Below are 26,330 nucleotides of genomic sequence, written 5' to 3' on the forward strand. Positions count from 1 at the left end.
TTTGAATCCACAAAATACATTACAATCCAAAGGCCACACTGTCAGATAAAGTACAAGGCCAAGACTGTCACACTCACACACACACACACACACGCATGCACGCACACACACACACAGCCACAAAATCCTAATCCTAAAGCTAACCCCTATGCCTAAAATAGGCTTTTTCCTCATAGGGACCTGGGAAATATCCGTACGAGGGAGAATTTTCCTTGTTTTACTGTCCTTGTGGGGACTTTTGGAGATTTCTGGTATCCATGATTTCTGGTCATTTCAATCTTATGCTTGGGTACTTTCTAAAAACACTGCACTTCAGTACAAGTGACTTTTTGTAGAATGTATGGAGAACATTTTCGCTAACCCTAACCCTTTTCCTGACGTTAACCTAATTCTCCTAAACTTCTACATTAATTCTCCTAACCTGTTACGGAAAAGTCGTAGCTGTATCGAAGTGGCATGTTTTTAGGGAATCTACTTACACATGAGTGACTCATAGAGGGTAGGGGCTTTGCAGAGTAGTGGAAAAGAGTCCTTGACTTGTCAACATTATTTCTGCTAATAAACTTTTTTGTGAGTGTATGGTTTATTGTTCATTCTCTATATTGTTCCAAAAATATGAATGTCATCTTGACATTGTTCTGAAAGACATTCTAATACCGTGTTTTATTCAAGACACTGGGTCAATATACACTGAGTGTACAAAACTCCCCCCCCATCGGGACATGGACTCTTGTGTCAAGTTGGCTGCATGTGTTTTGGGTGGTGGACAATTCTTGATACACACAGGAAACTGTTGAGCGTGAAAAACCCAGCAGGGTTGCAGTTCTTGACACAAACCGGTGCTCCTGGCACCTACTACCATAACCTGTTCAAAGGCACTTAAATATTTTGTCCTGCCCATTCACCCTCTGAATGGCACACATACACAATCCATGTCTCAATTGTCTCAGGGCTTTAAAAAAAATTACTTAACCGTCATCTACACTGATTGAAGTGAATTTAACAAGTGACATCAATAAGAGATCATGGCGTTCATCTGGATTCACCTGGTCAGTCTATGTCATGGAAAGAGTAGGTGTCCTGCATGTTTTGTACACTCAGTGTATATTACAATATCGTTTCATTTTGCGCTGTATCGTGATACTCTTCTATATGTGACGCTCCCTAGCGCTAACGTGATTTCATTGGCTATCTCCTGCGTTGCTCCCTGCCCTGTTCGCTGTCAAGTTCGCTGTAAGCGAGATATTCGTGAACAGGAAGAAAAATTAATTGGTTCTGTTGGATGAAAGATGCAGTAGGAGGGAGTTTTTAAACTGCCTTTCGAATATTAGTTAAGTAAATGCCCTGAGTGATTGCTTGCTTACAATATATCGATTAAACAAACTCAAATTGAATAGTATTCCAACGCTGCTTTGAGGACAACTCATTGGTAAGTACATACGACCATTAATCAGGACACTCGTGACAGGAGATAGCTAGGTACTGTACTGTAGCTAGCTAACGTTATCTAGTCTATTGCTAATCGGGTGAGTTAGTTATCTTGCCACCTAAGTGAACGTTTAGTTAACGAGAGCCAGTTAGCCACTAGCCATCGTTGTTTTAGTTATAGGTATATGCATGTACCTATTGTACATGTATCTAATGTACACTACAGAGCTAGCTACCTTGTTGTGCTAACTACTGTAGTTAGCTAACGTAACTATGGGTGGTTGGCCAAAGTTGCCAAGCCAATCCAGTGGCGGAGGTCTAATCGAAACCGGCATTTACTGCTAATTTGTTATTTTGCACTCATACACAATCTGATCAAATCAAATTGGAGTAGGGACTCTAAAATATATAACTAGTTACTCCACTGTAGCTTTGTCTACGTATGCAATGCATACAGCAGGTTATGGTACAGTGAGTAGTTGTGCATTTTTCGTTTAACTTTACCGTGGTGTCCTCACTTTGCAGACGCTCCCTACGCTTGAAACCATCCCAGCTTTCAGCCCTCCTCCAACGGCTCGAGCACAGGGCCTCATTGCTGGGTGGCTGCTTACTGTGTTTTGGCTCACGGGGAGACGAACTGGACCGACCACTGACCCGGTGTCGGCACAGCCTTTCTAGGGTTGCAACTATCCCTGCGGTTGCACTGGACTAGGACGGTCGAGGGCATAGGCCCAGTGCTTTACAGCATTTAGGGAAACCTCCCATTCACTATATCATCCAACCGATTCAGACTGGTTATGGAGCTCGAGGTGAGCCGAACCGAGCTGGAAGGTTCCGACGCTCCCCAGTCTCAGAGACACGAGAGGAGCCTCGGACTTCTCACCACGAAGTTCGTTACTTTGCTGCAGGAAGCGGAGGACGGGGTGCTCGATCTTAAAGTAGTGAGTGATGGGCTGCATCTCTTTTGACTGTCTGACTGTGAGAATTGTTAGCTATGGTTTGTTTATGTTTTAGTATAATCGCAGTCTCCAATTTTATAACCTATATAAGTCTAAGCACTGCCATGTTTGATTGATATTGATTGCTACATTGTGTTGTAACAGATGTGCAACATACTCCGAGGAGATGCATGTGGAATATGCCATGCACTCAGACACCCACACCAGGGTTTCCATTAGAAAAATGTGTCCGGGAAGATTTTAATTACAATCTAGTAGGTGTTGACTAGCACTGTCATGCTTAAAGGGATACTTCGGGATTTTGACAATGAGGCCCTTTATCTACCCCAGAGTCAGATGAACTCGTGGATAACATTTGTATGAAACTGTGTCCAGTATGAAGGAAGTTGGATGTAGTTTTGCGAACCAATGTTAACTAGTGTTAGTTAGCGCAATGACTGGAAGTCTATGGTATCTGTTATCAACTTCCTTAACTGCAAGCAGAGACATTAAAATGGTATCCACGGGTTCAACTTACTCTGGGGAAGTAGATAAAGGGCCTCATTGCCAAAATCCAGAAGTATCTCAATAAATGGCAAATGCAAGGCATGCTTCAATTATCAATTGAGAAATAAAGCAATAGTAGCTATTTTTAATCATGACCATCAAAACTGTTTTTAACATGGGATTGCATTTGGAATTGTTGCGCAATAACACTCCAGAAGCAACGATCTGAGCATCTGCAGCAGCAGGTCTAGCGCTGTCTGACAAGTAATATTATGTTAAAAAATTGGCTCTGTAAGCTGTGCACGTGTAATAAATAAAATGCATGTCGACTAACGAAAATACACACGCCCCAATTTAATTACACAACATTTTGTAAATTGAAGCTGCACTATGCAGAAATCAATCCCCCGTTTCCTGGTTGCATAAACTGAAATTAGGCAAACAATTTGAATTTATGTGACAAAACAAGCAAGTACCGTGTGGGGAATCATTCTGCCATCTAAACAGCTATGATATATATTTTCCATAATGAAAAATATTGTATTTTCAGCTGTTTGAAGCTGGTGTACAAAACTGAAAGTAAAATATGCAAAAACGAAACTTAAGAACAATAAGCATAGAAATAGAACAGATCTACCGCATCTTAAACTTGCTTTCAACAATGACCGATCTGTAACTCACCTTTCTATGTGGATTTGGTCGTGTTGCCCAAAAGTTACATATTGCAGCTTTAGCCTATAGACCGATAAGCATGACAGTCAAATGTATTTCCATCAACTGATATTTCCATCAACAAATAAACATTTATTATTTGTAATGGGATTGTTTTTTTCTCACGGTCAAAATGACCAGCAACAATTTTATTTTTCGGCTTTTCATTTTTTTATTGGCCAAAAGCCAGCAATTACACATGCACTGTGATTGTGATGATTTATACTCTAAAATAAAATAGAAGCTTAAACTCTAATATAAAACTAAGTGTAAAACTGTTATATTATCTAGGTTAATGTCAGTAAGGAGTTTGAGGAATAAAAGAGGGTAAAACACAGAAAGAGTGTGTGTGTGTGTGTGTGTGTGTAAAAGAGACAAGCCGTGTCTCATCGCTCAGTGGGTGGCTGTGTCACGGTCTGTCATTATTGTCCGCATTGTTTAGTCCCCCCTCTGATAGGCTCATAGGGTTGTGACCTCTCCTATTATTGGCTACCAGGGCTATGACCCATCCAGTGATTGGTTGACAGGCCCCTGTCTCACAGGCTCTGACCTTTGTGATTTGTTATTTAACCCCACGCTGGATATACATTTCCCTCTAAGGAAAATATCCTTGGTAGGGACATTTGAGTGCTTGCATTTTAAAATCATTAATTAAGTTATTTTGCTTCTGATGAGAGAGGGTGTACTTTGACAGTTGTGTTGTGAGTAATGTCGTTTCTTCTGCTCTTGTAGGCAGCAGACACCCTGGCCGTCAGGCAGAAGAGGCGCATCTATGACATCACCAATGTACTGGAGGGCATCGGCCTGATCGAGAAGAAGTCCAAGAATAGTATTCAGTGGAAGTGAGTGTACTTTCACGTGCTTGTATGTGTATAGGTATGCACACAGTATGTGCTTACATTTCTGTACACTATCTGTCTAAGGGGAGTTGGGCCAGGCTGTAACTCAAGGGAGATTGGTGACAGGCTGATTGACCTGAAGTCGGAGCTTGAAGATCTGGATATGAGGGAAAGTGAGCTGGACCAGCAGAGGGTGTGGGTCCAACAAAGCATCAAGAACGTGACCGAGGACACACACAATAGTCCATATCCTTACTATGTACTCACATACTCATACCTACACCAACATCTAAATTGTTACCCCCAACCTAACCTTAGATAGATGTCCATGACAGTCCACACCAGTAGAAAAGTATAGAAAAAGAGCTGCAGCTCTGTCTTGTCTGTACAATAGCAGAGGATACACTTGCCAGCATTAACACTGTTATAATACTCTGTTAAGGTGTGTGTCTGACCTTAACTCTGACCAACTCTGGCCTATGTTAATCATGAGGACATCTGCAGCTGCTTCAAAGGTGATACCCTCTTGGCGGTGCGTGCTCCCTCTGGTACGAAGCTGGAGGTGCCCATACCTGAAGCTGTAAGTTCGATTGGTTTCTGCCTCCTCCCCCCTAGTCAGTCCGTCAGTCTTCTCAGGGTGAAAAGTAAGTGTGTGTGTGTGTGTGTGTTTGTCTCCACTTTTAGGTTCAAAATGGTCAGAGGACGTATCAGATCCATCTGAAGAGCGCTGCTGGGCCCATTGATGTTCTGCTCATCAACAAGGACCCAGTTAACTCAACCCCCGTGGTGCTGCCAGTCCCGCCCCCTGAGGAAATGCTGCAGAACACCAAGTCTGCTGCAGCCTCTGTAGACACAGCCATTAACACACCCACTCACACATTTGTCAAGACCACCCAGAGTCTGGCCACTGGCAAGCCTAAAGCACATACAGCAGCTAAGTCATCAGGTGACCTCACTGTTATATTTCTCATGGTCTATGAAAGTGTTTTGTCTGCTAAACTCTCAATACAATATCATTGAATTGTCCCATGTCTACATCTGTATTCATATCTTTCTCTATCCTTACCTACCAGACACCTCCAGCACTGAAAAACCTGCTCAGCAACCACCATCATTGGACACTCGGTCCCTCCAGTCTTCTGCTTCATTGGACAACAACTTGACTGTCTTTGAACCAATCAAATCCGATTCATCTGACTGTGAGTTAGAATTCAATTTGATATGAATATGACTTAAGTTTTTATGCATGCTGGCTTTGCCCGGCACCTCCCTCCGTGCTACTTCATGATCAAACAATTAGCTTAGAATGCCGTTAGATAATTTATCTCTAAGTTTTAGGTTGTTTTTGAATAACCTTAAAACATGATAGGCCTAAGGTAATAATGAGAGGTAGAACAAACAATATCAAGATAGAAAAATCTAATGTAGTTTGAACAAACATTACAGTTGAACAAAGCTTAGTCTATTATAAAATAATGCATGCAACCCTCCCTATTTCTGTTGTGAACTAAACGGCTAAAAGCCAAATCCCACTCATTAAAATAGTCTATCAAAAGCATGAAGTTAAAATTATGAATACAATTAACCAAATAGGCTATTCTAATGAAGTGTTTAAAGTCCTAAAGTTGCAGCTTTCAAATTTTTATTTATTTTATTTTTATTTCACCTTTATTTAACCAGGTAGGCTAGTTGAGAACAAGTTCTCATTTGCAACTGCGACCTGGCCAAGATAAAGCATAGCACTGTGAGCAGACAACAAAGAGTTACACAATGGAGTAAACAATTAACAAGTCAATAACACAGTAGAAAACAAAGGGGGAGTCTATATACAATGTGTGCAAAAGGCATGAGGAGGTAGGCAAATAATTACAATTTTGCAGATTCACACTGGAGTGATGAATGATCAGATGGTCATGTACAGGTAGAGATATTGGTGTGCAAAAGAGCAGAAAAGTAAATAAATAAAAACAGTATGGGGATGAGGTAGGTGAAAAAGGGTGGGCTATTTACCAATAGACTATGTACAGCTGCAGCGATCGGTTAGCTGCTCAGATAGCTGATGTTTGAAGTTGGTGAGGGAGATAAAAGTCTCCAACTTCAGCGATTTTTGCAAGTCGTTCCAGTCACAGGCAGCAGAGTACTGGAACGAAAGGCGGCCAAATGAGGTGTTGGCTTTAGGGATGATCAGTGAGATACACCTGCTGGAGCGCGTGCTACGGATGGGTGTTGCCATCGTGACCAGTGAGCTGAGATAAGGCGGAGCTTTACCTAGCATGGACTTGTAGATGACCTGGAGCCAGTGGGTCTGGCGACGAATATGTAGCGAGGGCCAGCCGACTAGAGCATACAAGTCGCAGTGGTGGGTGGTGCAGGCAGCGACCGGTTGAAAAGCATGCATTTGGTTTTACTAGCGTTTAAGAGCAGTTGGAGGCCACGGAAGGAGTGTTGTATGGCATTGAAGCTTGTTTGGAGGTTAGATAGCAGTGTCCAAAGACGGGCCGAAAGTATATAGAATGGTGTCGTCTGCGTAGAGGTGGATCAGGGAATCGCCCGCAGCAAGAGCAACATCATTGATATACACAGAGAAAAGAGTCGGCCCGAGAATTGAACCCTGTGGCACCCCCATAGAGACTGCCAGAGGACCGGACAGCATGCCCTCCGATTTGACACACTGAACTCTGTCTGCAAAGTAATTGGTGAACCAGGCAAGGCAGTCATCCGAAAAACCGAGGCTACTGAGTCTGCCGATAAGAATATGGTGATTGACAGAGTCGAAAGCCTTGGCAAGGTCGATGAAGACGGCTGCACAGTACTGTCTTTTATCGATGGCGGTTATGATATCGTTTAGTACCTTGAGTGTGGCTGAGGTGCACCCATGACCGGCTCGGAAACCGGATTGCACAGCGGAGAAGGTACGGTGGGATTCGAGATGGTCAGTGACCTGTTTGTTGACTTGGCTTTCGAAGACCTTAGATAGGCAGGGCAGGATGGATATAGGTCTGTAACAGTTTGGGTCCAGGGTGTCTCCCCCTTTGAAGAGGGGGATGACTGCGGCAGCTTTCCAATCCTTGGGGATCTCAGACGAGATGAAAGAGAGGTTGACCAGGCTGGTAATAGGGGTTGCGACAATGGTGGCAGATAGTTTCAGAAATAGAGGGTCCAGATTGTCAAGCCCAGCTGATTTGTACGGGTCCAGGTTTTGCAGCTCTTTCAGAACATCTGCTATCTGGATTTGGTTAAAGGAGAACCTGGAGAGGCTTGGGCGAGGAGCTGCGGGGGGGGCGGAGCTGTTGGCCGAGGTTGAAGTAGCCAGGCGGAAGGCATGGCCAGCCGTTGAGAAATGCTTATTGAAGTTTTCGATAATCATGGATTTATCAGTGGTGACCGTGTTACCTAGCCTCAGTGCAGTGGGCAGCTGGGAGGAGGTGCTCTTGTTCTCCATGGACTTCACGGTGTCCCAGAACTTTTTGGAGTTGGAGCTACAGGATGCAAACTTCTGCCTGAAGAAGCTGGCCTTAGCTTTCCTGACTGACTGCGTGTATTGGTTCCGGACTTCCCTGAACAGTTGCATATCACGGGGACTATTCGATGCTATTGCAGTCCGCCACAGGATGTTTTTGTGCTGGTCGAGGGCAGTCAGGTCTGGGGTGAACCAAGGGCTGTATCTGTTCTTAGTTCTGCATTTTTTGAACGGAGCATGCTTATCTAAAATGGTGAGGAAGTTACTTTTAAAGAATGACCAGGCATCCTCAACTGACGGGATGAGGTCAATGTCCTTCCAGGATACCCGGGCCAGGTCGATTAGAAAGGCCTGCTCACAGAAGTGTTTTAGGGAGCGTTTGACAGTGATGAGGGGTGGTCGTTTGACTGCGGCTCCGTAGCGGATACAGGCAATGCGAACATCTGTGAAAGGCAGTCTATAGGCGAGTCTCTATCACAGCTTTATTTTAAATAACAAATGTTACAGGCAACAAGAAGTCAAATTGAGGAAACAATATCAAGATGGAAAAATGTAATGAAGTCAAAAGAACTTACAGCCTATCAAAGCTTATGAAAGAAATGATGTGTAGAGTAAGTCAATTTCCATAGCCTATAATTAGCAATGTAGTCTACAACCTACCTATACAACATATAGAAAGAAACCTAGGCCTGATAAGGGAGGAAGATTAGGCAAAAAAATGTGACTCATTTAATAATGATCCAGTTATGGGGACAGCGGAGTTGCATGCTCTGCAGCTAAGCCGTTGATAATATACAACCCATCACATGACACACAGCCAGCCAGGATCCTTAACTGTCACTTGCACTTTGGCACACAGACTAAGGCTGAGCGATATCAAATTAATTCGATAAATTCTAATTGATGTTTTTGCACGATATTTCAAATGCCTGTATCGTGGATATTTTTTTTTGAGTGTGTATGTTCGCTTGTTCTCATGTCTTTTTGGTCCCGTCTCCTTCACTCCTTCTGTCCTGTGTGCACCTTCCCATTTACACCAGAGATCTATATATAATGACAAGATTCTCATGTCTCTGCCTCTTCCTCTCTATTTACACACACACACCAAGCCCCTCCCCCTGCCACTCAGAAAATCAAAGATGAGAGATCACTTCTTCCTCTCTGACAAACAGGTTTCAACTCGTTATTTGAATTTTGGTCCAACAGAATGGCTCATATGGACACCAAAACACATTGAGACATTATTTTACTGTAATAGAGGAAGTTAACCTTTCTAAATGAGAGATAAAAAGGTATCAACTCCTCAAGTTGTACACAGAGCGAACAGTACTAAAACAGGAGTTTCAATGAACATTGGCTCTGGAAAATGAATGCTCTGTTTGTCACGCACGCTGCAATGTTGTGCAATGTTAATATTGGGTTTTATGGTTGTGGAAGGTGTATTTTTAGACTAGGTATAATTTCACAAGCCCTGAATCCATTTGGATTATTACTGAGTTGTTGAAATGCAGTGTATTTGCCCTTTAATTGTACAACAAAGCTTATTTAGTGAAAACATCAACAACAAAAAATCAAGAAATATATATTGTTAATCGCCCATAGGTTTGAAAGAATCGGGAGATGATTTTTAGGCCATGTCGCCCTGACCTAAACACACCTCTTTCGTGCCAAAGCTCCAACCTAGAGGAATACACTACTAAAATAGATTTGGCTCCAATGTATATTTTATCATGATTCCTCTCGCTAGTGGTCCTTTTTAGCAGTCTAATAATAATAATTAATAATAATAAATAAATACAATTGTGGGGTTGGCCATTAGGGGGCGATACCATCGTACATTACAATCTTTTATGGGTACTTAATCACGATAGGACAAAGGTTGACCGCCCAACCAAAAGCAGGAATGTGATGGAGGGAGATAAACCTTGGCACTGGGCTAGTATTCCAACGGTCTCTCTCTCACACGTACAGTACCAGTCAAGTTTGGACACCTCTTCATTCAAGGGCTTTTCTTTATTTGAACTATTTTCTACATTGTAGAATAATACTGAAGACATCAAAACTATGAAATAACACATATGGAATCATGTTATGTCCCCAAAAAACTGTTAAACTAATCAAAATATATTTTATATTTGAGATTTTTCAAAGTAGCCACACTTTGCCTTGACAGCTTTGCACACCCTTGGCATTATCTCAACCAGCTTCATTAGGCAGTCATCTGGAATGCATTTCAATTAACAGGTCTGCCTTCTTAAAACTGAATTTGTGGAATTTCATTCAGTCCTTCCTAATGGTTTTGATCCAATCAGTTGTTGTGACAAGTTAGGTGTATACAGAAGATGGCACTATTTGGTAAAAGACCAAGTCCATATTATGGCAAGAAACGATAGTCCATCATTACTTTAAGACATGGTCAGTCAATCCGGAAAATGTCATTAACTTTATTCAAGTGCAGTTGCAAAAACCATCAAGCGCTATGATGAAACTGGCTCTCATGAGGACCGCCAAAGGAAAGGAAGACCCAGAGTTACCTCTGCTGCAAGATGGGCTCTCGAGCGGCACAGAGTCACTGCATCTCAGTGCTAGAGGTGTCACTACAGACAAATTGTTTCGAATCCCGGCTGTATCACAACCGGCTGTGATTGGTAGTCCCATAGGGCGGCGCACAATTGGCCCAGCATCGTCCGGATTTGGCCAGTGGATACTGTCATTGTAAATAAGAATTTGTTGTTAAGTAACTTGCTTATTTAAATAAAGGTTAAGTAACTTGCTTATTTAAATAAAGGTTAAGTAACTTGCTTATTTAAATAAAGGTTAAGTAACTTGCTTATTTAAATAAAGGTTAAGTTCATAAGAGTTATTTATCTTTTGTTTTAACTGCACCTCAGATTGCATCCCAAATAAATGCTTCACAGAGTTCAAGTAACAGACACTTCTCTACATCAACTGTTCAGAGGTGACTGTGTGAATCAGGCCTTCATGGTCGAATTGCTGCAAAGAAACCACTACTAAAGGACACCAATAAGAGGAATAGACTTGCTTGGGCCAAGAAACACGAGCAATGGACATTAGACCTGTGGAAATATGTCCTTTGGTATGATGAGTCCAAATTTGAGATTTTTGGTTCTTACTGTGTCTTTGTGAGATGCAGAGTAGGTGAATGGATGATCTCCACATTTGTATGGTTCCCAAAGCATGGAGGAGGTGGTGCGGGGGTGTTTGCTGGTGACACTGTCAGTGATTTTATTTAGAATTCAAACCACACTTAACCAGCATGGTGTTAGAGTTGCGTAAATTCGAATCTGGTATCAGGATAAATGTAACAATGAGTCACCAATTGTATACTATGTATTTTTTATTAGCTAAGTAATAAATGGCAAATGCAAATTTTGTATATACGGGCTCACTGTAATACCACGCAGGACAGAACAGAGAACTGACAGGATATATGTAAACAGTGTTCTTATACTGGATAGACATAGTTCCAACCTGTCTGTTGGCCTATCACAGTAGAGGCTGGTCGTGGTTTGAATTTGCTCAGCCTATCGCAGGCGCTCAGGCGGGTACCCGCCTCTTGGCGCTTCTTGGAGTCCTCCCTCCGTCTGTATAGATTCCTACTGTTCTGGTATCACCCCCTAGTTATAACAGTTGCTCAGTTCCTACTATTGTGTTGTTCAGTATTTTTCCATCTCAGTTAAACCTAGTGATGACCACCCCTCCCTATCACAACTTTGTAAGATACAGCAAGTCACATCATGTGCTCAATATTGTTACATACAAACACAAGGACAAAGCATCTGCTGGGCTGTTATCTACAGTTTTGCAACATGCAGGTCATACCATGTTACTCAGTTCTTGTCACACACACACAAACAGGCAAGTAGATGTAGCAAGCAGTTGTTTACTCTCATGATGATGCTCCAGTGCACAAATGCAGATACCTCACACAACCAATATCAGATAATATTTAATCATATATATGGTAGTGGCTATAATGTAAAATATAGAATCCCACAATGGCTACCACAGCATTCTGCAGCGAAACGCCATCCCATCTGGTTTGGGCTTAGTCCCACTATCATTTGTTTTTCAACAAGACAAAGACCCAACACACCTCCAGGCTGTGTAAGGGCTATTTGACCAAGAAGGAGAGTGATGGAGTGCTGCATCAGATGACCTGGCCTCCATAATCGCCCGACCTCAACCCAACTGAGATGGTTTGGGATGAGTTGGACTGCAGAGTGAAGGAAAAGCAGCCAACAAGTGCTCAGCAAATGTGAGAACTACTTCAAGACTGTTAGAAAAGAGAGAATGCTAAGAGTGTGCAAAGCTGTCATCAAGGCAAAGGGTGGCTACTTTGAAGAATCTAAAATATATTTTGATTTGTTTAACCCTTTTTTAGGTTATTCCATGATTCCATATGAGTCATTTCATAGTTTGTCTTCACTTTTATTCTACAATGTAGAAAATATAAAAAAAATAAAATAAAATGAAATATGAAATGCAACTTGAATGAGTAGGTGTCTCCAAACTTTGGACTGGTACTCTGCGTACATTGTTTATCTGTTTAGTAAGCACACACTTCCGACCAGTGTTTTTTTTTTAAACATTAAAACCCTGGCTATCCCCAATGCACTGTAACACAGGAAGCATCTGTGTGGCAACAAATGATGTACAATGCCTGCTTGCTATAGAAATGTGTGTGTGTGTGTGCAAGCTGTTTTTATTTTTGGTTGATTAATAAATGTACACAGGAAAACGGTGTGTAACTTGGCTCTACTTTATAAAAACAACCTCTAATGTACTTGTATGGTGTCTATTGTGCCTTGTGTTTTTCAGTGCTGGATTTCCCCAAATACTTTTCTGACATGTTTGACCCCGCTAAAGGTACTGTGTTTGACCCTGTGTGCATGTGTGTGATGTCTTAAACTTTTATTTAAATGTATCTGAACAGACCCTTGAGCACAATTTCCTGAAATAAAACGCATCATAAACTGTGACTTTGTGTACAGCAGACACTCTCTCACCTCTCTCTCTCTCTGTCTCTGTCTCTGTCTCTGTCTCTGTCTCTGTCTTTGTCTGTCTCTGTCTCTGTCTCTCTCTCTGTGTGTAGAGATGGTGAGTGCAGATCTACTAGAGGAACTTATGGCTTCAGAAGGTAAGAGTCTAAAATGGATTATGTTATTAACACCTTTACTTTGACTAGATGATTCCAGTTATTCATGTTTATATCCCACTTCCTCTCTCTCTACCAGTGTTCTCTCCACTCCTCCGCCTTTCTCCTCCCCCGGGTGACCATGACTACTTCTATAACCTGGATGAGAGCGAGGGCCTCTGTGACCTCTTCGATGTCTCCATCCTCAACCTTTGACCTATGAACCCTGCCACAAGGCTCACATGAAGAGACCCTTTTTTAAAGAAAGCCAAGAACACTTTTTTTAAACACTTGTTTGAGTACTAACAAACAGGTCTATTTTTGGAGTCTTGTAATATAAGCTGAGTTGATGAACGAACAGTTTTTGATACTTTTCATACTCATACCTTCATACTTTATTTTGTCGCGTCCCCTTTGTTGATGTTTGAACAGGGAGAGGATGCAACTTACCCTGGAGAGCAGCCCTCCCCTACAGGAATTATAAGCTTTAATAATGTCATGGAATATATTTTTTGATCTGTGCTACTGAAGTAACAGTGGATGTGTTTTTAAAAGTTGAGTTGTGCTCCATTTGGACCGAGTAAATATGGATTGGGTTGAGGTAAAGATAGCAACCCATTCATTTCCTCAAGGCAAAATCAACCACTACACCTAGGTACTTATGTACATCTGAAACGGTTGGATAGTAAACAATATAGTGAAAATTCCATCTAGTCTTTTAGAGGGCTAGGTAGAGCTATTACCATATTGCAGACATATTTGATCCTTTCATATCTACATGGTGACTAAGGGTAGGAAGGGATAGGTGCTGTGAAGAGCTGCATTGTTTGTATTCTACTGTCAATGAGCAGTGAGGAGTGCAGCTACTCCATTGCCCACATAGTGGTGCTAGAGTCACAGCAGGAAGAGAAAATCAGCTCCCTCACCTGCTGCAACCTAGTCTCCTATGAGTCAGGTACACAAGACCAGCCACAACACTGACAACATGTAAATCCATTAAAAGCCTTTACCAGTCCTAATCTTTTGACACTATTGATAAGGCTTACAGTTCTCTTCAGTTGCTGGTGCATTTTATATCTTGTCTGTTTCTCCCTCAGTGTGTGCATGTGGAGCACGTTTTTTGGGGTGTAATTTTCAAAATTCTCAACTCTGAATTCTATTGTACAATGCTCTTTATTTTGGTGTATTTTTCTAGTGAACTGACACTGTCAAGGACAGTACATACATATTTTGTCTGTCTGTTTTTTTTTTTTTTTACATCCAGATTCAACTATGATGATATGTGTTCGTTGAGCAGTAAATATTTTTCTAATTTAGTGTCAAATCTGCTGTTTCATTTGTGTTGTTTTGGATTTATTGCATATTTATGTTTAACCTGCTCATGTTCTGAAGAGTTAAGTTCACATCGTGGCAAACTGGAACCAGAAATGAGCATGGGAATTTTTGTCACCCCGGCCTATCAGTTCGGGACCGTATATTTTTGGTCAGTGTTTGTGAAATGGGATGGCAGCAAATAAGCGTCATTATTGTGGGAGATAAATAGAGAGGCTGAACTATTCTGCAGGTGATATATTGGTTGTATACATGTGTTTTAACTTTTTTATATTATCAGGCATGTGCTAATTGTAATTCCCCTATCTCTACAATGTATAAGTTGCAGATTGACATTCACACACCCGTCTTTGTTATCATATGTGCAAACAACCTCAGCGTGTAGCCACAAATCCACTGAGTTAACCTGCCTATGTTTTTATAGGCTAAGTGAGGCTCAGAGGATATTTGTTTTAAAAATGGGAAGTCACTCCTGATTACCTGTATGAATGAAAAATATATGAAAACTTTTTTGAATTTTGTATTTTTTTGCATCACACAACACACACTTTTGTCTACTTAGTTGACACCATGAGGAGCATAATATAATGGTATGTTGCTGGCAAGTGGTCAGTAGCTTCCAAACAGGCAGAGGCAATTTAGATTGAGTCAAGGATACAACCTTGGAGTTCAGTGGTATAAAAACTATTTAAACTAGAATTTAAGTTGTTTTTTTGACAACTTTTACTTCACTACATTCCTAAAGAAAATAATGTACTTTTGGTCCATGCATTTTCCCTGACACCCAAAAGTACTCATTACATTGTGAATGCTTAGCAGGACAGAAAAATTGTCAAATTCACTCACTTATCAAGAGAACATCCTGGTCATCCCTACTGCCTCTGATCTGGCGCACTCACTAAACTTAAATGCCTTGTTTGTAAATTATGTCTGTGTTGGAGTGTGCCGCTGGCAATTTGTACATTTTTTAAAACAAGAAAATTGTGCCTTCTGGTTTCCTTAATATAAGCAATTTGAAATGATTTATAATTTTACTTTTGATACTTAAGTATATTTAAAACTAAATACTTTCAGACCTTTACTCAAGTATTTTACTGGATCATTCACTTTTACTTGAGTCATTTTCTATTAAGGTATGATTACTTTTACTCAAGAATGACAATTTGGGTACTTTTTCTACCACTGTTGGAGTTCAATCTTTCAATTAATTCATGACCCGCTCAATTCTCCGAGTTGTAAGTGACTGCTTGCTAAATTCTTTTGGGCTATCTGACTGAAGGTGACAGACTGGCATTTGAGCTTGGCTGAATCAGTGTAACTAAAGTAGCGGAGCTGTTTCACAATTGAAGAAATTAAACAAGTGTTTTTGGCCGCCTGCCAATCATGACGTAAATTGTCAAAGACTCCAGCTACCCAAGTCACAGGCTGTTATCTCTGCTACCACATGGCAAGCGGTACTGGATCACAAAGTCTGAGACCAAAAGGCTCCTGAAAAGCTTCAACCCCCAAGCCATGAGACTGCTGAACAGTTAATCAAATGGCTACCCGGACTATTTACATTCACCCCCTGTTTTTTACACGGACTATCTTTCACTGACTCTATCCACACTCCTACTCTACTCACACATACTACACTTACATTCCAACACACACACACACACACACACACACACACACACACACACACACACATGCATATTGACTCCACACACATGCGCACACAGACAAACTTTCACACTCTTTCACATACCCTGTTGCTACTCTGTTTATTAATCTGTCCTGATTGCCTAGTCACTTTAAACCCAACCCACATGTACATAATACATAAATGACCTCAACTACCTCGTACCCCTGCACATTGAATCGGTACCGGTACTCCTTGCACAGTATTTAGCCTCGTTATTGTTATTTTATTGCGTTACCATTAAGTTTTTTTATTTTGCTAATTTTTCTTCCTTGTAATTAAGAGTTTCACGGTAAAGTCTACACCTGTTGTATTCGGCGCATGTGACAAATAACATTTCATTTGATTTGTATGAAAGATAAGAGTCACTATGCACACTGTTCAGTCCGCTCTACAAATAGGTTGAGCTGGAGAAATTGTTCAACTCAAACGTAACTCAACTTTCTATGATCGGAACCCCTTTCTACTTGTTTGTGGTTCTTTTTTATTTTCAATTCTTAGAGTTGTGACAGCTTGTCAAGTTCTTTAGGGCTATCTGACTGAAGGTGATAGAACCACATTGGAGCTTTGTTGAAGCAGTGTAACTGAAGCAGCTGAGGAGTTTCACAATTGAAGAAATGAAACCAGTGTTTTTGGCCTCCTGTCAAACACGATGTAGCGGTGGTATGAAAGATAAGAGTCACCCTGCACACTACTCAGTTGGCTCCACAAATAGGTTGAGCTGGAGAAATGGTTACACTCAAACTCAACTCTCCCTGATCGGATCTCCTCTCTACTTGTTTGTGGTTCTTTTTTAGTTTATTTTAATACCAACTGCTGTCTCAACAGCTGCATCCTACAGGCTATTGTTCATAAGTGTCCATATATTTCATAAAAATGCTACATATCGCCTAGCCTTTATGAAGTCAATATGAACTACTTACTAGAACTTAAATGTTTACGTTAGTCATTTCTGTCTCTTAGATCGCAAATGTCACAGACACGTACTTTATGTTGACTGATAGTATTTTCTGTGACAATTTAAAAACCTATTAGCCCATATCAAATGTTTTTAACCGTTTTAAAGCAGAGCTTAATCTATATAAAAAATAACCTTGCCTGAACTCATATCTAATGGTATGACTGATGCAGAAATTATTTTATTGAAGTAGCTGACATATATTTATGTTTTTATTTTTTAAATGTTATCATTTGAAATGAGCTGTTCTGAGTGCTGGCTGATGACTTCAAATGGGTGCTGGCCAGTCAAGTAATGGCGCAGACTGCTGTCCTATCTGTGTTACTGCATGTTACAGATTCCTCCCTTCAGTGAGTTGAACAGTAGGAGTCAGGTTTGGGCGCCCACAGCCTTTAATTGCTTCCCTTCAAAATAAAGATCCAGCTATAACTTTGTATAAAGTGCTGTGGTTTATGACCTGACCTAGGTCATATTAAAATGGAAATATTATGATAATATTAGACAAATTATAATACATAATAAAATGGAAAGGCAGCATAAACAGACAATGTGTGTAGATGGCTTCTCTTTAAATCGTGAACAACTCTAATCAAAAAGTTGAATGAACTCCATTTGAGTGCAATTATTAGTGGTGAACACTGTGTTCAACCACAGGTTCATAATCCCTTAATAGGCTGTAAACTCAGAGTAAGCAAATATCCCTCCTCATGAACATTGTCTGACCTGCTAGTTTTCAAAGCAGTCCAATGTGTGTGTGTGGCATCTAAGAGTCAACAAATATCCCTGGGTGGTGGGGTTGGTACCTTTAAATGGTGAAGAACACATTTCCTGCAGCCCAGTCACCATGATAGGCTCGGTGATGTTGTTGCTATTTTTCCTCCTGTTCTTCTTGATCAGGGTCCGCTGACCTAAAAACCTCCCCCCAGAACCCCGTCCCCTGCCCATCCTAGGCAATCTGCTACAGCTGGACCCTGTCAACCCCCTCAAAGACCTGGAAAGGGTAAGAGAACTTTACAAAAAATCCACAAACCTGGAAAAGTTTGGTTTACCCTGGGTTTATTTTTGTGTCATACACTGTATGTTGTCAGTGATTGAATAGTTACCAGTAATTTGGTTTTGTTTGAAGTTGCCCAAACTGTGTGCAGGAAGATATGGTTTTGTAGCGTCCTTACAGACCTTTAAGCTTGAACAAACAACTATGTTTTTAGAAGACTTTCAACTAAAGCATTTTAAATACTAACTTAAAATGCCATTGTGATTCATGTCAGAGCAGCAACAGCCACTAAACTGTGTTTGATCCAAAATAGGTCAGGTTCCAAAAGGTTTAATCAGGCCTAAATCAACATGCACTGTCTCCACTTTTGAAAGAACCCTTAAAAAGGTTTTGTTTTGGGGATTTGTTTTGTTACAGACGTTTGTTCATCCATATTAATTTAACCCAGATAGTGAGGAGTGTCAATGATACAATACAATAACTTTTCACAGGAGGTTGGTGGCACCTTAATTGGGGAGGACAGGCTCGTGGTAAATGGCTGGAGCGGAATAGGTGGTATGGTATCAAATTCATCATTCCATTCGCTCTGTTCCAGCCATTATTATGTGCTGTCCTCCTCTGGAACTGTCAGTAGTTGCTTGCTATGGTTTAGTTTTATCTTCAGATGTGTCTGACTTGTCACACAACTTACTGTTTAGCTTGGGAACTCTCTCTCCCTCTCTCTCCCTCTCTCTACCTCTGTGTTTCAGAGGTATCTTTGATACAATTCCATTGACTCTATTCAAGCAATTATTATGAGCCGTCCTCCCCTCAGCAGCCTCCACTGGTATGTATGTACTGTATGTCTGTGTGTGTGTGTGTGTGTCTAACAGATAGGGATCATACTTCTTAACTCTCTTGAGTTGTGTTCTTAAAGAAATTCCCAGCCAGCGGTCCCAGTTGATTGGTGTTTACTTGCTTGCATACATACTGTATATCAGACAGGGCATTTTGTTTTCAAACATCATAACAATGACAAAAATAGCACAAAATACAATAAATGTAAGTACCTGATGATAGAAAAAATTAAGCACATTAGATGTGCTGGACAACAGTTTGTTGACGACTGTAGATTTGTGAGATTCGTCTGTTAGCATGGAAATAACTGTGAATGAGCAGGGAGTTAATGTGACCATTACATTAAGGGCATGCTAGCTAACTCACGTATAGAGCAATCATGCATACAAAACCACATCACAGGAAGCCCCCCAATATCTAATATATATATATATATACTATCGTTCAAAAGTTTGGGGTCACTTAGAAATGTCCTTGTTTTTAAAGAAAAGCATATTTTTTTGTCCATTAAAATAACATAAAATGTTTCAGAAATACAGTGTAGACATTGTTAATGTTGTAAATGACTATTGTAGCTGGAAATGGCTGATTTTTAATGGAATATCTACATAGGCGAACAGAGGCCCATTATCAGCAACCATCACTTCTGTGTTCCAATGGCACGTTGCGTTAGCTAATCCAAGTTTATCAATTTAAAGGGCTAATTGATCATTGGAAAACCCCTTTGCAATTATGTTAGCACAGCTGAAAACGGTTGTTCTGATTGAAGAGGCAATCAAACTGGCCTTCATTAGACTTGTTGAGTATCTGGAGCATCAGCATTTGTGAGTTATTTCTAAGTGACCCCAAACTTTTGAACAGTAGTGTATATACATATATATCAAGTACATTTAGACGTTAGGAAATATACATAGTGAACTCTTACACATTGTAATAGATTACAGTATTTCAGAACGTGACCGGCTGCTTGCATGTCAATATCAGACTGGGAAGAATTGACGTTTGCAATCTTCCCCTATCAGCAAGCATAGCCAATGACAATAAACCTTATTGGCATCTGACTTTAACCAACCAATATAAATACATAAACATTGAATACATATTTCTGCAGTAGCAAGTGGAATCATAACCAACCCTATTACATGTGTTCATCAGGGATCATCAACAAAGATTTTGTCTCCAGCTGGAGGGACCACAGACGCTTTGCTCTGACCACGCTGAGAAACTTTGGTCTGGGCAAACGCTCCATGGAAGAGCGCATCCTCGAGGAGGTCTCCCACACCTGCTCTGTGCTGGAGTGCAATGCTGGTACAGCCACACACACACAACGTACCACATAGTCATCACCATTCCTATTCATGTCATTATCACCACATACTCAGTATCCAGACTAAAGTTACCCAATATCAACCAATTAGCGTTACAATATTGTATTAACATTGGGTATGAAGAATGTGGTCATTTTTACCATATCTATCCTATCATTGTGTTCAATTTCGGAAGCTCTATGATCGGTGCTCTTATCTTGTCTGTGTGTATTGCCTGGTGCGGTGATCGTTGCTGTGTCCTGGCAGGCAGTTCGATGGACCCTCAGCACCTGTTCCATTAAGCAGCGTCTAACATCATCTGCTCACTGATTTACGGGGAAAGGTTTGGATACGACAACCCAGTCTTCCTCACCCTCATCAGTAGGATACAGGATTTAACCAAAATTGCTATCGGACCTTGGGACATGGTACATAACACTATTATCACTACTGCTGCTGCTACACCACTACCTTTAATTAAAATAATAATAATATATATCCTAATGGAAAAAGATCCTAATGGAAAACCAGGGTCGTTCCACCAATAGAGTGCATTTTATGTCCCCCAGACATTATGTGTGTACGTTTTTATGAAACACTCAATTTAACAGTTCGATCACATACATCTATGCTCTAACTTAACTAATCAATGTAAAATCAATACAATAGCAGAGTGTTTTCATTAAAATAAGTTATTTGTTTTCTCTGGAAATCCCCATTTTGGCATGTCATGTTTTTCCAACTTCTAGGGAAGCCCAAAATGTTTCACGTTTTCACCATAGTCAAATCAAATAACATTTTATTGGTTGTGTACGCATATTTGCAGTTGCAAAGGTGCAGGTGCAGCGAAATGCTTGTGTTTCTTTTTTTTTCATTTCACATTTATTTAACCAGGTAGGCCAGTTGAGAACAAGTTCTCATTTACAACTGCGACCTGGCCAAGATAAAGCAAAGCAGTGCGACAAAAACAACAACACAGAGTTACACATAAACAAACGTAGTCAATAACAAATATATATATGTGCAAATATAGAAGAGTAGGGAGGTAGGCAATATATATAGGCCCTAGAGGTGAAAATAATTACAATTTATTATTAATACTGGAATGATAGATGTGCAGATGATGATGTGCAAGTAGAGATACTGGGGTGCAAAATAGCAAGAGGGTAAGTAATAATATGGGGATGAGGTAGTCGGGTGTGCTATTTACAGATTGGCTGTTTACAGGTACAGTGATCGGTAAACTGCTAAGACAGCTGATGCTTAAAATTAGAGGGAGATATAAGACTCCAGCTTCAGAGATTTTTTTCTAGCTTCAATAGTGCAGTAATACCTAGCAATACAAAACAATACACAGAAGAAATACAGAAATCTCTAATTTACATAAGTATTCACACCCCTGAGTCAGTACTTTGTAGAGGCACATTTGGCAGCAATTACAGCTGTTAGTCTTTCTGGGTAAGTCTCTGAGAGCTTTCCACATCTGGATTGAGCAACATTGCCCATTATTCATTTCAAAATTCTTCAAGCTCTGTCAAATTGGTTGTTTATCATTGCTAGACAACCATTTTCAGGTCTTGCCATAGATTTTCAAGTAGATTTAAGTCAAAACTATAATTCGACCACTCAGGAACATTCACTGTTTTCTTGGTAAGCAACTCCAGTGTAGATTAGGCCTTGTGTTTTGTCTTATTATCCTGCTGAAAGGTGAAATCATCTCCCAGTTTCTGATGGAAAGAAGACTGAACCAGGTTTTCATCTAGGATTTTGCTCAGTTCTGTTTATTTTTTATTCTGAAAGTTTCCCCAGTCCTTAACTGTTACAGGTATACCCATAACATGATACAGACACCACTTTGCTTGAAAATATTGGAGTGGTACTCAGTAATGTGTTATATTGGATTAGCCCCAAACATAACACTTTGTATTCAGGACAAAAAGTAACATTTTTATTTAACACCCCAAACTGATGCAGGCACTAAGACCGCACTCAACGAGCTGTATAATGCAGGAGAACTTCATTCCGTTTTACCTCATTTCTACCAGCATGTCACATGTGCAACCGGAGGAAACAAAACTCAAGACCACCTTCACTCCAAACACAGAGATGTGTACAAGCTATCCCTTGCCCTCCATTTGGCAAATCTGACCTGATTCCTGCTTACAAGCAAAAACTCAAGCAGGAAGTACCAGTGACCCGCTCAATACATAAGTGGTCTGATGACATGGAAGCTAAGCTACAGGACTTTTTTGCTAGCACAGACGGGAATATGTTTCGCGATTCTTCCGATGGCATTGAGGAATATACCACATCAGTCACTGGCTTCATCAATAAGTGTATTGATGATGGTTTCCCCACAGTGACTATACGTACATATCCCAACCAGAAGCCATGGATTTACAGGCAACATCCACACTGAGTTAAAGGCTAGACCTTCACTCCCATTCTGAGGTCCTGAGTGCTCTGGAGCAGGTTTTCATCAAGGATCGCCAAAGAGTTCAATATTGGTTTCATCAGACCAGAGAATCTTATTTCTCATGGTCTGAGAGTCTTTAGATGCCTTTTGGAAAACTCCAAGCGGGCTGTCATGTGCCTTTGACTGAGGAGTAGCTTCTGTCAGGCCACTCTACCATAAAAGCCTGACTGGTGGAGTGCTGCAGAGATGGTTGTCCTTATGGAAGTTTCTCCCATCTCCACAGAGGAACTCTAGAGCTCTGTCAGAGTGACCATCAGCTTCTTGGCCACCTCCCTGACCAACGTCCTTCGACGATTGCTCAGTTTGGCCTGGCGGCCAGCTCTGGGAAGAGTCTTGGTGATTCCAAACATCTTCCATTTAAGAATGATGGAGGCCACTGTATTATTGGTGACCTTCAATGCTGCAGAAATGTTTTGGTACCCTTCCCCAGATCTGTTCCTCAACACAATCCTGTCTCGGAGCTCTACGGATGTCACGTTCGTCATAGTGAGGAGACCAAGGCGCAGCGTAATTTGAATATATTCTTCTTTATTTAAATGAAGAACACTAAACAAACTATATAAAAAAAAAATTTTTATAACAAAACGAACGTGACGCTATAAACACGCGTGCTGACATGCACCTACCCATAGACAATAACCCACAAAACCAAAATGGCAAATGGCAACCTAAATAGGATCCCCAATCAGAGACAACGATAAACAGCTGCCTCTGATTGGGAACCAATTCAGGCCACCATAGACCTACATTTACCTAGACAAACCAAAACCCCATAGATATACAAAAAACCCAAGACAAGACAAAAACACACATACCACCCTCGTCACACCCTGACCTAACCAAAACAATAAAGAAAACAAAGATAACTCAGGTCAGGGCATGACAACGGACAATTGGTTTTTGCTCTGAACAGCACTTTCAGCTGTGGGACGTTATATAGACAGGTGTTTGCCTTTTCCAAATCATGTCCAATCAATTTTAATTTACCACAGGTGGACTCAAATCAAGCTGTAGAAACATCTCAAGGATGATCAATGGAAACAGGATGCACCTGAGCTCAATTTCGAGTCTCATAGCAAAAGGTCTGAATACTTATGTAAATAAGGTATTTCTGTTTTTTATGTTTATTAAATTAGCAAACATTTCGAAAAGCCTGTTTTCGCTTTGTCACTCTGGGCTATTGTGTATAGATTGCTGAGCATGTTTTTTTTAGAATAAGGCTGTAACGTAACAAACTGTGGGAAAAGTCAAGGGGCCTGAATACTTTCCGAAGGCACTGTACATGTAGAAACGGCTTGTCCACCATGTGTATGAAGGTGTCGTCAACATAAATAACTGTGTTTGTGTTCCACAGGCTCTCGTGTATGCCTGGGAGAAGGGTTTGCGCGCACGGAGCTCCTTCTGATACTGGTAACCTTGCTTCGACATGTCCAATTTGTCTCGCCTGAACAAGAAGGTGCGCCTGACTTCCGCCAGATTTTTGGCATTGCACAGGCGCAAAAACCCTACCGCCTGGGAGTGCGTCTGAGAAGCAGCCAGTGATGGTGAACTACCGACAGTTTTCACTGAGAGGCAATATCACTAAAGCAGCACATTAAACAATGTTATACCCTCCATTGAGTGCCTTATAGTTTTTAATAACACATTTTGTGATCTGTGATGGACAGTCGAAATCAGATGACCTCTTTTCATGCTAAATAAATGAACCTCCTCAAACAGGTAAACATCACATAACATGTAAAATTATGTCATATTCTGCAGCCAGTCCAGAAATAAATTGGATAGTGATTTTTGTGTTTCCTCTTCTCCCACCCATGACTCTTCAAACCACATTCCATACAGACACAGTAAACAGACCCAGACACGATGCAAACATTTCGAATGAAACTAGAGAACAGAATTAAATGTAAAAATCCTAAAAACAACACTCAAAAAAAATAACCATTGAAGTATTTTTATTTCTTTATTTTATTAATTTTAAAACGGTGTGTAAAAGTAATTTTTAAGGGCTAGATCAAACTATATGAATAAATGTTCGTTTTTTCAAAGCACAAGTACAGTAGCTATTCACTTTTTATTTTTGATATTAAGCTTTATTTTACCGGAGTCACATTGAGATAAAACTCTTCTACAAATCAAATGTTATTAGTCTTATGCGCCGAATACAACAGGTGTAGTAGACCTTTCAGTGAAATGCTTACTTACGAGCCCCTAACCAACAATGCAGTTTTAAAAATACGGATGAGAATAAGAAATAAAAGTAACAAATAATTAAAGAGCAGCAGCAAAATAGCAATAGGCAGACTATATACAGGGGGTACGGCCGGGTACAGAGTCAGTGTGCGAGGGCACGGGTTATTTGAGGTAATATGTACAAGAGAGCTTTGCATAAATGTACAAATAAAACCCAATACATAAATAAAACAGAACACCACTACAAAACCCACTATAATTAAATACATAATACACAACATTAAATATATAAGAAAAGCAATCGAATTCTGTAACATAAAAGTCTCCAATCAATAATTTAAAATTCCTGAAAGGCACCAGAACTTCTAATTGCAAGGAATTTTGTGTATTGTTCCACACATAAGGGCAAAAAAACTAAAAGCCTATTTTCCCAATTCTGTGGAGACCAACGGGATCTGAGAACGGGCTTGGTCATTTGTACGTCTAAAATGAATCAGTAATGTAATGTACAGAGAACGTTTCTGCAAGACTAAATAAATAAAATAGAGTGCAGTTCTCTTGAGGCAGGATTTGTTTCTATATAAAAACAATCGTAATTCTCAGCTTCTGGGTCAAGTTTTAAATGTGTTTCAAAAGACAACTTGGCATCAAGCCAGATACCCAAATACTTATAGTGAGAAACGTTCTCATTTTGGGCTCCATTTGGAGTGAAAATACGCAAGTCCTCAGGGTCAACATTATGGGCTGGCTGTGAAATACATTATGTACATGTATGCGCGAATTGAATGTGAGATTGGGCTGCGCTTAGAGAAGTGCTTCCATAAACCAATTATTGTATTAGTTCTACCGTCAACTCGAATCACTTTATCCCAGTGTTAACCAGCCCAGACACACTAGAGACAACAACCCGGTTGACAATACCCAATCCATCCATTTGCCGGTGTGAAAGAATAATAATCAGGAAGAATAATCATCCTTTACATTTTTATATTGAGATGAATTTTAATGTAAAAGGGTAATACCAATTATTTTATGATCGTATATGCCTATTCCAATAGAGAACCTAAGTCGGTTTTTAATTATATAATCGTTTATCCTAGCCCTATAATACATATTCATATTTATTAGGTTATATCTTAAAAGCTAATCATTCCGATTCACATCGGCGAACAAGGGCCGCAATATATAACGGCTTTTAAGTCATAATATACCCGACCTTTACAATTAGGACATATCATATTAAACTTTAAAAAACGACCTTGGTTTTTCTAATGTACAATCTTCAAATTAAATACATTTAAAAAAAAGCATACAGTAGCGTCTCTGTAGTGCCTTTTAGGGAGTCCACTGTAGTTTTCAATATCTTATTTTCCGCTCGTATTTCTTCCATCCTTTTTCCTGTAATCCAGTCCTGTTTTTAAGGCCTCAACCTCCTCCAGTCGCCCAGGCAATAAATCACGTTTTTTTAACTGCTCGTTCATGCTTGTAAGCATTGCTCTATCTTCTGG

At 40.4% G+C, this 26,330-nt stretch overlaps 1 protein-coding gene and 1 long non-coding RNA gene across 2 annotated transcripts; both read left to right on the forward strand.

Annotated features, from left to right (window-relative positions):
* The first annotated feature begins 1,231 nt into the window (after nucleotides 1-1,231).
* Nucleotides 1,232-14,889, forward strand: LOC109882449 (transcription factor E2F4-like). Its single transcript, XM_020474548.2, has 10 exons — nucleotides 1,232-1,429; nucleotides 1,954-2,369; nucleotides 4,317-4,426; nucleotides 4,508-4,669; nucleotides 4,895-5,003; nucleotides 5,108-5,369; nucleotides 5,497-5,622; nucleotides 12,726-12,773; nucleotides 13,000-13,044; nucleotides 13,142-14,889. Exons 2-10 carry the CDS (start codon nucleotides 2,226-2,228, stop codon nucleotides 13,255-13,257), a joined length of 1,122 nt encoding a protein of 373 aa, XP_020330137.1. The 5' UTR covers nucleotides 1,232-1,429; nucleotides 1,954-2,225; the 3' UTR covers nucleotides 13,258-14,889.
* Nucleotides 14,890-19,579: 4,690 nt separating this feature from the next.
* Nucleotides 19,580-24,243, forward strand: LOC109882435 (uncharacterized). The gene is made up of 4 exons (XR_004210886.1): nucleotides 19,580-19,670; nucleotides 20,002-20,154; nucleotides 20,421-20,581; nucleotides 23,984-24,243. It is a non-coding gene; the product is annotated as an uncharacterized LOC109882435 (long non-coding RNA).
* The last annotated feature ends 2,087 nt before the right edge of the window (nucleotides 24,244-26,330 follow it).

This window comes from Oncorhynchus kisutch, linkage group LG8 (genome assembly GCF_002021735.2).
Source record: "Oncorhynchus kisutch isolate 150728-3 linkage group LG8, Okis_V2, whole genome shotgun sequence".
NCBI lineage: Eukaryota > Metazoa > Chordata > Actinopteri > Salmoniformes > Salmonidae > Oncorhynchus > Oncorhynchus kisutch.